At 36.1% G+C, this 14851-nt stretch overlaps 2 protein-coding genes across 5 annotated transcripts; one reads left to right on the forward strand and one right to left on the reverse strand.

The window, feature by feature from the left end:
- Positions 1-1937: 1937 nt before the first annotated feature.
- Positions 1938-10802, forward strand: LOC115483389 (histidine decarboxylase). Of its 4 annotated transcripts, none has more exons than XM_030225159.1 (9): positions 1938-1983; positions 3587-3772; positions 4815-5393; positions 5451-5560; positions 7485-7538; positions 7615-8308; positions 9399-9544; positions 9602-9824; positions 9967-10802. In XM_030225159.1, exons 2-9 carry the CDS (start codon positions 3745-3747, stop codon positions 10569-10571), a joined length of 2439 nt encoding a protein of 812 aa, XP_030081019.1. In that variant the 5' UTR covers positions 1938-1983; positions 3587-3744; the 3' UTR covers positions 10572-10802. The 4 variants fall into 4 exon arrangements, with proteins under 4 accessions (XP_030081019.1, XP_030081017.1, XP_030081020.1 ...); XM_030225157.1 differs by lacking the exon at positions 1938-1983 and adding an exon at positions 3215-3290; XM_030225160.1 differs by lacking the exon at positions 1938-1983 and adding an exon at positions 3215-3290 and having other exon boundaries at positions 9602-9837; positions 9967-10044.
- Positions 10803-13037: 2235 nt separating this feature from the next.
- Positions 13038-14358, reverse strand: LOC115483368. The gene is made up of 5 exons (XM_030225075.1): positions 14107-14358; positions 13884-14028; positions 13685-13810; positions 13476-13625; positions 13038-13407 (listed from the first exon to the last, which is right to left on the reverse strand). The coding sequence occupies exons 1-5, from the start codon at positions 14220-14222 to the stop codon at positions 13162-13164; spliced, it is 783 nt and encodes a 260-aa protein (XP_030080935.1). The 5' UTR covers positions 14223-14358; the 3' UTR covers positions 13038-13161.
- Between the last annotated feature and the right edge of the window lie 493 nt (positions 14359-14851).

Here is a 14851-nt window from a genome sequence, read left to right on the forward strand (position 1 = left end):
ATCGTTAAATAAACAGGAAGACTTCTACAGCAAACACTCACTCACACATAAACACACACACAGCCAGACAAGCACGCTCACAGCGAAAGAAAACTTATCACAAGTCGGTAGCAGCAGCGCAGAAGAAAGAAAAAAATGAAATAAAACAGGTTGAGAAGTACCGCTAAGCGGGAAGAAACAGCAGCAGCAGCAACGGCCGCTGCCGCTGCCTCTGTCTCTGTCAGCAGCGTCAGAGCAACAAGCCCCACAAGCAAAAAGGTCAACGAACGTTCTTAGCGAAGAAGAATGGAATCAAAACACAAAAACACAAAAAACTGAGCAAGAAAGAGCGCAAGAAATTACGGAGAGAGCGCAACAGTCAACCGCCATTGGCGGGCGAACCAAAGAGCGCAAAGAAAGTACGCGCAGAGAAAGCATGATCGTCGCACAACTTAAGAGAGTGCAGATGCTAAGAGACACAGAGAGAGTGAGAGCGCGTGAGAGCGAACAGTCAAAAAATTTATGCGGTATGCATTTTGAAAAGTATTTTGATGAAAATAACCTGAACGCAAATGTATTTTTAGCAAGAATTTCTGAAACGTAGCTGCTAAACAAAAGTGCATTAAAAGCTGCGGTCGCACTGGCTGACAGAGCGACCGAGACAGCGTTATGGAGAGCGGTTAAGCGTTGTAACTGTCTCGAGAAAGCCAAAAGAAACTGAAATTCTTGTTATATTGCTCAATATTTGGTAATACACACGCACACAATTAAAACGAACACATACAGACGTGCAAAAGCCATTGAATGTAGCGGTATATTGACGAAATTTCTGAGACGAGCCACAAGCAAAGCTCATTGACCTCCAGCAGCCGTCGACGTCGCCGTCGCTGTAGCCGTTGTAACTGTGTAATAAGCTTTTGGAACAGTGCGCGGAGGTCGGTAACAGCTGCAGGGGCTAGAAGTCTGTTTTATGTATTGTTGGTGGGTTTTTTTTTTGGTTTTTGTATTTGATTTCTTCCGTTCGCTGACGACTCGAGCTTCGAGCAATTCAACAGATTTTTATGTCTTCCTGTACAGCATAAAGCGTTGACTCAATTTAAAAAAAAAACAACAAAAAATTAAGACCAAAGATGCTTATGCAATTGGCTGTGTGTCTTTAGCAATTTATTTCGCGCTCGCTCGCTCTCTTAGCCGATAAGCCTAATGCCGACATTGTTATTGGTCAAGGCGAAATCTGTCCGAGACTTGAGAGTTTTGTCCAAGCACTTAAGCAAATAGCTGCGGACTCAAATTGCCTGCAACATTGATCCCGTTTCACTGTGCGTGTGCTCTGTGTGTGTGTGTGTGGGTAAGTTCTGTGTGCGCCCTACGCCGATTGGTCAATTGCTTGCTTAGGGCTTCCCTAGGCGAACAGCTGCCATTGGCTGTTTGCTGTTGTGCTCTCCTTTTCGACGTCCTTTCGGTGTGCCTGTTGCTGGCTTCAATACTCTTCGTTAAGAGAGTCGTTGCTATTTAAGGTATAAATTGGCAAACAGCATTTAAATTAGTGAGGTATTTAAATAACTTTGCTTTGTTTTATATATAATAAAGTAAAAATCTCTTGTTTCAATTGACTTACTAAGTAATAAAATACTAATAAAAAATATAATATATAATTATAATATTAAATTATTGTATTATATCATATAGAATTTTTATATATGGTTAGCAATTTTTTATCTTAAAACTTATTTATTTAAATATTAAAAGCTTTTACTAGTTTGAGTAAAATTTGCATAGAGCAAACAAAATTCGACTTGACTTGAACTATATATATTTTCTCCAATACACTTGCGCATTTGGCAGCAACAATTACTTTCATTCACAGAAATTATTTGAATGAATTTTATGCGACAGGACGAAGCAGGGTATAAATAGAGCTCGTCCTGTCTAAAAGTTTCCAGTTCCTAACTGTTTCTGGACTAGAACGCAAGTGCTTATATAATTAAACGTGTGTGTTAACTGGTAAATATAAGAAATATTGAACAAAAATGTTAAGTGAAATTAAACCGTGTTGCTCAGTCTTAAGGTTTTTCATAAAATTGTTTTTATATTTTATAAAATATTTTTTAGATAAATAAATGTGCAAAAAAATTGTAATATATATGTATGTACACAATTATAATTAATATATTTAATTCTTAGATAAGCTAGATTGTTTTGCAATAAGGTAATAGTTAACTTGTCTAATATATAAGAACAATTATTCGAAAATAATTTTTCAAAATATATGAAAATTAAGAAACAGGAAAATATATATACATACATATATATAAGCATTTATGAATATATAATTAAATTCAATATATTTAGTTTTAAAATAAACCACTTTTCTTCATATTAAAATATAAAAAAAAATATATATATTATTATATATTTTTTTAAGAAATAAATTTCATTTTTATGTTTATTTTTATAAATAAATTAAAATGTGTTACATTTTTAAGTTTAAAAAAATGATAATATTAAAAGTGTTAAATATTGCATTTAAAAACTATTTTGCTTTAATCTTTTCTTAATAATATTTTGGCATTATATTTATTATATTTTGTTTAAAACAATTTTCAAACAAAACAAATTGTGTATAAAATGTTTTCCAATTTTTGCAACAATGAAAATCTTAAATGCTACATTAGAATCACAAAACCAACATTAAATATGTAAAAAAAAAACGAAAATATTTTATTTATTTAGTTTTTTTTTTTTTTCTAATTAAAAAAGTGTTAGGTGTAATTCTATGAAAAAACATGTTTGTAATTTATATTGTTATGGACTAAAGAGATTTCAGTTTTTGTTGGCTTATTTTAATTAATTGTGAATGCATGACAAAATGCAGTTCAATCAATTTGAGAGCAGGTGCATATAGTATAGGGGGACAATGTCTGCGATCGACAAAGATAGCTGGTAAATTGACAGCATTTTGAAACAATAGAATGAAATACCAGCATAAACAATTAAAGAGAGCTCAACATTTAAACGGAATTTTGTTGGCGAATCGTTCGGCTGCGATCGATGCCATGTTTGAATGGACCACAATTACAGTGCGGTCGGACAATCTGTTAACACACCAGCTACAGCTACAAAATTGTTGTCATTATAATTATTGTTGTTGCAATATTTATTTAACTTTATTGGCGTGCCATCCCCGGCCGGCTATAAAAGTCGCCTGCGCCGAGCGTTCAATTCACACAGTTAACCAAATTCTCAAACCAAATATTTGTGCTGGCATCATTAAAACCCTTTTTTCTGACGACGACCTGTGGCTCAATGAGGTTAATACGAACCACCCTAACGGTAGTTGGATGACGTTTTTACAGCTGGCCACGTTTCCCAGGGAAAAACACATTTTCGTTTCGTTCCATTCATTTCGCATTTTCATTTCCAATTAGACTGAAGCCCCACAAGCACGCGGCGGCTAACGTCCAAGTTGCTATTTTTCTACGTCTTTTTTTTTTTTGAACACTTTCAGTCAGCGGTCGACGTTCCAATTTGCCATTTGAATTTGACACACAAAAAAACGAGTAAAAAAACGAGTTAACTAAATCCAGAAAAAAAACTCTTTCTACAGATAATGGCGCCCATGTAGCCCCTACGATTAGAGCAGTTATCCAAAGAAGAGGCCCACAGCTAGCGAACGGAAGCAAGCTAATACCCAGTGATATTTACTAGCTGCAAAACAGTTAACACCCACGCACTCACACACACTCTTGCAGTCGCCAGCGCACCATGGACTTTAAGGAGTATCGTCAAAGGGGTAAGTCAAGTCCATAAAACGCACAGCGGCAGCTCAGATACAATTGTATCTCATTTAATTTGATTTGCATGCGTGCATGTATGTATATGTGTGCGTGTGTGTTGGTTCCACTACTAAAAGGATTTCACATTTGTCCTTAGCCATTTGGCCAGTTCAATATAATAAAACTCAGCTCGTTTATCTTGATTCAAAAAGCTTTCAGTTTGCTTAAATTATTTTGCCCTTTTTTCACAATCATTTTCCAGGCGAATTTTATAAGCTTTTGCTATAGCTTATATATGTTTATTTATTTTATATATATTTATATATCTTATATATTTTACTAATATTAATATAAATATTTAAATAATATTTATTTTACAATTTACTCTAGCTAAAAGTGGATTTTTTATTTTATTATTAAAATTATTTATTTGATTAAAAATTCAATTATTAAATTACAAAATTAGTCTAATAATTAGTAAAAATGTAGAAATATTAAATTATATAAAAAAATAATATTGCTTAATTTTTTTTTTTTAATTTTTATATTTCTTAGCATAAAATGTAAGCAACGTTTAATGTTTCTTAGCTATAAAAGCAATATTTTTTAGTTAATTATTATCTATTTTATGATGCTATTTTATATAAATATAAATATTATATTAAATGAATAAATTATTTATTATATATAATATATTTCTTTTTTTGACTAATTTATTGTTTTAAATAATTAACATTTTTTTTAAAACAATTCACATTTCTTTTTCAGTTAATTATTTTTTAGTTTTAAAAATGAAAAATGATTTTTTTTCTATTTGAAGCTTTTTAACTAATTTTTTTAAATGTATTTATTTTATGTTAATTCAGTGATAGATAAATTTAGAATTTAAATTTTTTTAATTTTTAATTTAATCAATTTTAATTAATTTAAATTTAGTTTTTTAATTTTCTAAAATAATTTTAATATGAATCTAAAACTTTCTTGTAAATTTTAAAAAATTCCTAAATCCATTTAAAATTTGTTAACTTTAAGCAAATATTATTAATGTTTGGCTTGCAGGCAAGGAGATGGTAGACTATATAGCGGACTACTTGGAGAACATACGGGAGCGTCGCGTCTTTCCAGATGTGAGTCCCGGCTATATGCGGCAGCTGCTGCCGGAGTCGGCGCCCGTGGATGGGGAGCCGTGGCCAAAGATCTTTGGGGACGTGGAGCACATCGTGATGCCAGGCGTGACCCACTGGCAGTCGCCGCATATGCATGGCTACTTTCCAGCCCTCAACTCGATGCCCTCGCTGCTGGGCGACATGCTGGCAGACGCAATCAACTGCCTGGGCTTCACCTGGGCCAGCTCGCCGGCTTGCACGGAGCTGGAGATCGTGGTGATGAACTGGCTGGGCAAGATGATTGGACTGCCCGATGAGTTTCTGCACTTGAGCAACAATTGCAAGGGCGGCGGAGTGCTGCAGACGACGTCCAGTGAGGCGACGCTGGTCTGCCTGCTCGCTGGCCGCACTCGAGCCATCCAGCGCTTCCATGAGCGCAATCCCGGCTACCAGGATGCGGAGATAAATGCCCGCCTCGTGGCCTACTGCTCGGATCAGGCGCACTCGAGCGTGGAGAAGGCCGCCCTGATTGGTGAGTTCGCAGCAGATACGTAAGCCGCTTAAGTCTAACGCCCACCCGCCCACGCAGGACTCGTGCGTATGCGCTACATCGAGGCTGACGAGCAGCTGGCCATGCGGGGCAAACTGTTGCGCGAGGCCATCGAGGACGACATTAAGCAGGGCCTGGTCCCATTCTGGGTGAGTTCTGTCGTCTCTTGTCTTGTCTTGTTTTCAGCTTGTCAAAACTAATTGGCCGTCGTCGTCGTCGCATTGTGTAATTAGGCGCTGAGTGGATTTGTGGCCAGCAGCAGCTGCGTCTCACTCTCTGTTTCCTCGCCCTCTGCCTCCCTCTCTCTCTCTCTAGATTTCTCTAGCTGCTTCTCTGATTCCCATCGGAGCTAATTAATATGCGTCAGTGCCTCTGCAGCCGATTGCTCAGCTTAGCTATTTGCTTAACTGTTCTCTTGTGGTTAGCCTTCGTAAACGTTTCACTGGCAGCTGCAAATACTTTTCATTTTATGTAGAACTTGATTTTAATTTGTAATAATCTAGTTTTTTATAAGCTTGAATGTTTTCTTCTTTATTCCTTAAGTTTATATTTCAATGCTTTTCCCACATTCTTTGAAACTTAATTTTAGAGCTTTTGTAAACGTTTTACTGGCTGCAAAAAGCCTTGCAGCAACACGCTCAAGCGCAGCTTAAAGCTCTTGAGCTACACTCTATGTTAGCTGAAAGTGCAATGTTAACTCTATGTTAAATAACATTTTGCACTTAACAGGCTACAGCAACGCAGCTGCTGCCCCTCAAGGCTATGCAACAAATTTCGTAAAATAATTTTTCTGTACAGTTTCAATGGGAATTTCCAATAGATACACATTTTTCGATACAGGGTTCAAACTTAGATTTAAAGACTATATCCTTAGTACTTAAGGCGTATGCTGTGCTGAGAGAAGGACTTACATATTTATGGATAAGCAATCTGATACTCTAGTTTTCCAGGTTTATATCCTTGGCATCGCATAACCAAGCATATGATATTTGACTGGAAACCATTGTTGGGGGATGCGTCTAACGTGTGCTGAATGAAAATCTTTGCTAATTTAATCTCTTAGGTTTCCAGGACTTTATAAATGGCATAATTTAATGAAGACGCCATCGAACCGACACAGCTGCTATATATTTTCATTATATCATTTCGATCTGTGCATGCCATGTTAGGCGACATGAAATCAAGAGCAGAGATAAAATATTTAAATATTTAAGTCTGATATTAAATCATTTAGTTAAGTGAAGATCTACAAGTCAATAACAATTTATTACTCCTAGACAATTAACTTTTTAGTTCATCCTATTCTGGCATAGCTCTTACATTTTTCATAAATTCCAAGTAATAATTTTCGTCATACTATTACTATATAAAATTCTGTTATAAAACATTTTCAGCTTAAGCAATTAAAACTAAGAAAAGAAGCTAAAAAAAGCTTTGCATGCTTTTTAAAAGCTTCATTAGCTGCCTTTTAAAAAGCTTTAGAGTCAGCTTGTTAAGAAGCTTTATAAGCTGCCTTTTAAAAAGCTTTAGACTCAGCTTGTTAAGAAGCTTTATAAGCTGCCTTTTAAAAAGTTTTAGACTCTGTATAAGTCAGTATAAAGCTTTCTTTAATGAAGCTTCTGAAGTGCCTCAGACTATAGCTTCTACAAATCTTTCTTGGGAAACATTTTCTGCTTAAAAACTTAAAACAAAACAAGCTTTTCAAAAAGCTATCAAAAAGTTTTATATTAAGCATTCCAAAAGCTTTATAAGCAGCTTTAAGCACATTATTCCATATAAAGCTGCCTTTAAAAAAACCTTTTGAAGTGACAGACTACAGCTTCTAAAAATCTAAAATTTTTTGCTGACAAAAATGAAAGAAAATAAGCTTTTCATAAAGCTTTCCAAGAAGCTTTATATGAAACGTTCTAGGCAGCTTTATAAGCAGCTTTCTGAACAGCTTTAGAGACAGTATTCCCCAGAAAGCTTACTCAAACTACAGTTTCTACAAAGCTTTCTTTGGCTTCTCATTCACATTCAGCTTTAAGACTTTGCCTAATTTAGCTCTACTAACAATGTCTTATCTACACATAGGTCTGTGCTACGCTGGGCACCACAGGCAGCTGCAGCTTTGACAATCTGGATGAGGTCTGTACAGGAATAAATCCATCCATATGGAGTCAAGCTTAACTTGAGTTGTGAATTTTGGAATTTTCGTTCTTAGGTTGGCATCGTGTGCCGCGAGTACAATTTGTGGCTGCACGTGGATGCGGCCTATGCGGGCAGCGCGTTCATCTGCCCTGAGTTTCGCACCTGGCTGCGCGGCATCGAGCGCGTGGACTCGATTGCCTTCAATCCCTCCAAGTGGCTGATGGTGCACTTCGATGCGACGGCGATGTGGGTGCGCGATAGCACCGCAGTGCATCGCACGTTCAACGTGGAGCCGCTGTATCTGCAGCACGAGAACTCCGGCGTCGCTGTCGACTTCATGCACTGGCAGATACCGCTGAGTCGGCGCTTTCGGGCGCTCAAAGTGTGGTTTGTGCTGCGCTCGTTTGGCATCAAGGGTCTGCAGCGCCACATCAGGGAAGGCGTGCGTCTGGCGCAGAAACTCGAGGCTTTGGTGCTGGCCGATCATCGCTTCGAGCTGCCGGCCAAGCGGCATCTGGGCCTGGTCGTCTTTCGCATACGCGGCGAGAACGAGATCACCGAACGGCTGCTCAAGCGCCTCAACTATCGCGGCAACCAGCACTGCGTGCCGTCCTCGCTGAAGGGCCAGTATGTCATACGCTTCACGATCACCTCGACGCACACGACGCTGGATGACATTGTCAAGGATTGGATGGAGATCAAGCAGGTGGCCTCGCTGGTGCTCGACGAGATGAACATCACCATTTCGAATCGCGTCTATCTCAAGGGTAAACACTGGGCACTGCCAAACTACTGACACCTGCGCCCTTCCCACCTTCGTTTCGTTCTGCTTTTCATTTGTTTTTGTTTTTCGTTTTGTTTTATGTTTATTGTGTTTGCTTGTTGCTTTGAATTGTTTGTTTGTTGTGTTTAGCATAAAACACTTTGATCCACCCAAGACGCAGTATTTTATTTTGCTTGCAGCGGGTACTAAAGATACGCAATGTAGCTTTCATGAGTTGAAGATACAAAAGTATCTCTGTGTGTGTAAGTAAGACAGCTCGAAAAGTTCTGCCAAATATGGATTATATATAGAAAAGTATCTATGCAATTAGTTACTTATTAAGAAAGTATCTGACAGATAGAAATATTATTGAGATAGATCGATTGTATACATATAAGACAGTTTCAGTTATAGATATTTCTAGCTAAGTTAAAAAAGTATCTAGAAAAGCATACAGAAGCCTTAAGAATTAGCTGTTTATATAGTGAAGTTAAAGAGTATCTTTATAAAGAAATATGAGCTTAAAGTTACTTTTTTGAATAATCTCTCAGTTGAAATAGTTTTGTTAAGTTTTTAAAGATATAAAAGTATCTTTAGCTTAAATGCAGCTGCATTAAAATATTAGATTAGAAAATTTGTCTGTTTAGATTATTTTCTGTAAACAAATCCATCTATAAGATACAAAAGTATCTAAAAGTTAAATAGCATTTCAAGTGCACAGTAAAGAAACATTAAAAAAAGTTAAAGCTGATTTTGAAAGCCACAGTTGGATTTTCAAGTTACGTATCTGTGAAATCTAAGGCTTAAAAGTATTTTAAAGATACACAACTATTAGAAACTAAAGCTTATCTAACAGATATATGCGTGCATAAATATATAAAGCTTGCTAAACTAATCAATTAACTGCAATGCTCAAATGTATCTGTAAGATACAAAAGTATCTACAAGTCAAACTACAACTCTTAGGAAACTGTGAATAGCTTTTTGCAGTAAATTTCGTTCTGTGCCGCTCAAGCTAAACTTAAAATTAGCAATTTTCATAAAATTATTCCATAAACTCTTAGCTTATTCAACTTAACTCTCTCAACTCTTAGACACCAAAGAGAAGAGCGAAGCATTTGGCTCCAGCCTGTTGCTGTCGAACTCGCCGCTGTCGCCGAAGGTCGTCAATGGCTCCTTTGCGGCCATCTTCGATGCTGATGAATTTCTGGCCAAGACCTATGCGGGCATACGCATAGCGGTAAGTTCGATGCCGGCGCCACTTAACGTGCCTTGCCTAAGCTTCAAAGTCTTACAGCATCAGGAATCACCGTCGACGCGTCGTCGCGTGCGCGGCATACTCATGTCCGGCAAGCAGTTCTCGCTGGACTCCCACATGGATGTGGCCGTGGTGCGCACCACGCTGGACGCCAACAATTGCGACGAGGCCAACGACGCCGGCCAGAGTGGCCAGGCCGCACAGCTGGCCGGGCAGGCGAGCATACGCGAGGATGTGGACAACGAGGAGTCCGCCGCGGAAGGTATGAAGCGCAGGTAGCGTAGTCGCCAGTTTAGTGCTATTGCCAGTGCCAGTGCCAGTGCTCGCTTTGCTTGATAAGCCAATCGAATGTGCCGTCTTCTACTTCAATTTCTTGTTATTGATCTTTTGCCATTCTCGTCCAGAAACTGAGCTGCTGGAGCTGTGCCAGCGTAGCGGCAGCCACCAAAGCGGCAACCATCCAACAAGCCAGTCCAGCAGCTATAGCCACAACTACAATCACAATCACAATGCCACGCCCGCCAATCACTTTCGTCCCATTGCCTTGTACACGCCGCAGTGTGGCCAGCCGCTTGGGCTCATCGTGGACGGCGCCTGTCATATGTATCATGGCAAGCGCTTTCTGGAGCCCGTCAGCAGTCTCATCGACAACAGTTCCTTTACCAGCAGCATCAACCATATGCCCACGCCCATTACGACGCCGACGGAGCCGGGCGGCGAGAACAACGACTGGCCGGCGCTGACGTTTAGCCAGCTGCTGCTGGAACGCTATGGCAGCTCGTCGTCGCGCTCGCCGGACGCCTCATCCACGGACAGCAGCAGCCTCAGCCTGGCTGCCGCCGTCACGCCCACGCTCAGTCGCCTCAGCAGCCTCAACGATCTGGCCTCCCCGCTGCTCGGCTCCTTTGCATCGCAGTCGCAGCCGCTACATTCCGCATTGGGCGCATCCAGATTCAGTGACTCGGATGCAACAATTTGCTCAGCTGCCTCATCGCTGGAGTCCCTATAATATAAATGCTATATATACACACACACACCTCTTAATATATATATATATATATATAATATCTACTCGTATTCGAATGAACGATCCTTCACTGCTGTGCAATCAATAATGTTACCTATCGTACCAATTCGCGTCTATATATAAATACATGTAACTGTATCTATCGAGAGCGGCCCAAATGTAGTCCCATGTATTATAAATGTATTGTGAAATGTTGCAAATCTAAATTCAATATTAGCCCATACTAACTATATATATATATATACATATATTCCTATATAACACTTCGCGCTCTCTTGCTATATATATTCGATGTTCTATATGCGATATCTGTACATTTATTTTACTCCTCAATGTGATTAAATTTCAGCGTTAAAGTTAAACAAAAAAAATGTCTAAGAATTTCAGATTTTGTATCTCGAAGATACATTTTGTATCTTTTTGCTAACCAGCTCAAAAATTTACTACAAATTACTATTTATTTATAGCTTACCTTGAAAACAATCAAAAATTGATAGATATCAATCCTTTATTCATGGACTGATAAATTCAACTCACATTCATATATATTCATATTCATATTCATATTTATATTTATATTCATTTTCATTTTTATTTTCACTTTTAAATTCATATGCATATTCGTATTCACATTCACATTCACATTCATATTCATATTCATATTCATATTCATATTCATATTCATATTCACATTCACATTCACATTTTTTTTATTCATATTCATATTCATATTCATATTCATATTCATATCCATATTCATATTCATATTCATATTCATATTCATATTCATATTCACATTCACATTCACATTCACATTTTTTTATTCATATTCATATTCATATTCATATTCTTATTTATATTCATATTCATATTCATATTCACATTCACATTCACATTTTTTTTATTCATATTCATATTCATATTCATAATCACATTTTCACATTTTCATTCATTCACATTTTTTTATTCATATTCATATTCATATTCATATTCACATTCACATTCACATTCACATTTTTTTTATTCATATTCATATTCATATTCATATTCTTATTTATATTCATATTCATATTCATATTCACATTCACATTCACATTTTTTTTATTCATATTCATATTCATATTCATAATCACATTTTCACATTTTCATTCATTCACATTTTTTTATTCATATTCATATTCATATTCACATTCACATTCACATTCACTTTCACTTTTTTTTTTTCATATTCATATTCATATTCATATTCATATTCACATTCACATTCACATTTTTTTATTCATATTCATATTCATATTCATATTCATATTCATATCCATATTCATATTCATATTCATATTCATATTCATATTCATATTCACATTCACATTCACATTCACATTTTTTTATTCATATTCATATTCATATTCATATTCACATTCACATTCACATTCACATTTTTTTATTCATATTCATATTCATATTCATATTCTTATTTATATTCATATTCATATTCATATTCACATTCACATTCACATTCACATTTTTTTTATTCATATTCATATTCATATTCATAATCACATTTTCACATTTTCATTCATTCACATTTTTTTATTCATATTCATATTCATATTCACATTCACATTCACATTCACTTTCACATTTTTTTTTTCATATTCATATTCATATTCATATTCACATTCACATTCACATTCACATTTTTTTATTCATATTCATATTCATATTTATATTCATATACACATTCACATTCACATTCACATTCAGTTTTTTTATTCATATTCATATTCATATTCATATTCATATTCACATTCACATTTTTTTATTCATATTCACATTCACATTCACATTCACATTCACATTCACATTTTTTTATTCATATATTATTCATATTCATATTCATATTCATATTCACATTCACATTCACATTCACATTTTTTTATTCATATTCATATTCATATGCATATTCATATTCATATTTATATTCATATACACATTCACATTCACATTCACATTCACATTCACATTCACAATCACATTTTTTATTCATATTCATATCCATATTCATATTCATATTCATATTCATATTCATATTCATATTCATATTCATATTCATATTCACATTCACATTCACATTTTTTTATTCATATTCATATTCATATTCATATTCACATTCACATTCACATTCACATTCACATTCACACTTACATTCACATTCACATTCACATTTTTTTTATTCATATATTATTCATATTCATATTCATATTCATATTCACATTCACATTCACATTCACATTTTTTTATTCATATTCATATTCATATTCATATTCATATTTATATTCATATACACATTCACATTCACATTCACATTCACAATCACATTTTTTATTCATATTCATATCCATATTCATAATGCACAAGGATAAAAATAATCGAACATTGCGAGTTGGGTCGTTACTGAATGTTTAATAAATGAGCTCAATTATTTTACAGATTATTAAATTGAATACAATCGGTACGGTAAACTATATGGAATATTTGGAAAGCAAAGTGAATTTCAACGCTGAGAGCATTGTTAGAAGATGCGGAAGGCGGCGCGAGCATCTGCTGGTGGCTCCCCTGCTGGAGTTGTCGTTCCTGGGGCTTCCGTAGTCGTCTGGGGGTTCAGATTAACTATCGGATAATGGACTTGCGCGTAAAATGTTAACAAGAATATCACAATGAAATCGTAGAAGAGTATGATGACTGCCAGTAGATAATCGTTTACTCTCAGTTCCGCAAAGCGTCCTCCGTTTATTGTCTGAGCGTGGTACATGACAAACTGGAAGTAAGAGGGAGTAGAGAAAGAGAAAGAATGATAGCAAAATATAAACGTTATTGAACACTTACCGTCAGAATAATAATGCTCACGAACAGCTGGTGCAAGATAATCGAATGGGCTGTAAGTGTCATTAGATGCAACATCACCAAAAATACGGAAACAATCAGGAATATAAATGATATTACAAATAATATAACTACATCCAGAGTCAGGTCATGCTGAGGAGGGAAGAGGTTTGTGAGGCTTAGCTGGTTGGCCGTCTGAGCTTGCCACTTACCGGTAGGATCGAGCCTACGAGTATAGCAATGAATAATAAAAGGACACATATCAAAAACCAAAGGACCAGCTCTGGCCAGCTGGTCCGCGCAGCCAGAGCAAATATCCCCAGTATGGCGAATTCAAGCTAATGGATTATACAATCAATGGCATCATGTGCATATATATAAATATATATAGAAATCTAGAAATGCACTCACAATTAATATCGCCAATATCCAATTCACAGCGATCATAACGCGAACCTTCTCCAAAAATATGAAGATCAGGACTAATATCACCGACAGCGTGAAGAAGATGCCGCTGATAAATTCGAATTCTCTAAACACATCGCAGAGCGCGTCACTGGACAATGGACAGACCAAAACCGATATATTTATATATATATATATTCATATCTATGGATTATTTCATTCCACTTACACAAAACTAACGGCCAGCCATTGGCCAAGCGCCACCAGTAGCACAAGCAGAGTCATCAGATAAACGATTGCGACGAACTTCCGTCGACTATGTTCACTTCCAGCGTCATCCCCCATTTCTTGAAATTGCTTCCTATCCTCTCTTAGACATATACGAAGAATTTATGTAAAAAAAATGTTACTAAAAAAAGATATTAGGAATATTATTAGTAATTTAAATGCTCAATAGCACAAGGATCAAAGCATTTTTGATTTCAGTTCGAGAAAGGGCAAACCTGCTCGGAGAGAGAGAGAGAGCTGAGTATTAAATGCCAACTTGTTTTGAAATATTGACAAGGGTTCTATAATATCATAAAGGTATGCATATCTATGGGAAATGCCTAAGTGCAACTGCAGACCATGAATATTCTTGGTCAGGTCCAGCTTTGATCTTTGGCTCTTGAGTTGTCTAAATTTATAAATGGTCTAGTTTGTTTCAAATAATCGATAACAATCGATTAAAGACCTTATCGAACTTCGGTTATTAAATTATATCTTTTAGCTAGAGTCTTTAAATTTTGCAGCTAGTTTTATGTATTCCGTATACAATTTTGGTTTTTTTTAGATTTTTAAAATATTCTTAAAATTCACTTGCAAATATAGACTAAATGTAAATGAGCCACATATTTAATAGAATATATAGATAATTAACTTGTAAGTTAGAGAAGCAGAAATTGGATCACTCAAAGTTGCGACGCTTTGCGATT

The sequence above is a fragment of the Drosophila hydei genome, unplaced genomic scaffold (assembly GCF_003285905.1).
Source record: "Drosophila hydei strain 15085-1641.00,03,60 unplaced genomic scaffold, DhydRS2 tig00008122-arrow-pilon, whole genome shotgun sequence".
Lineage (NCBI taxonomy): Eukaryota > Metazoa > Arthropoda > Insecta > Diptera > Drosophilidae > Drosophila > Drosophila hydei.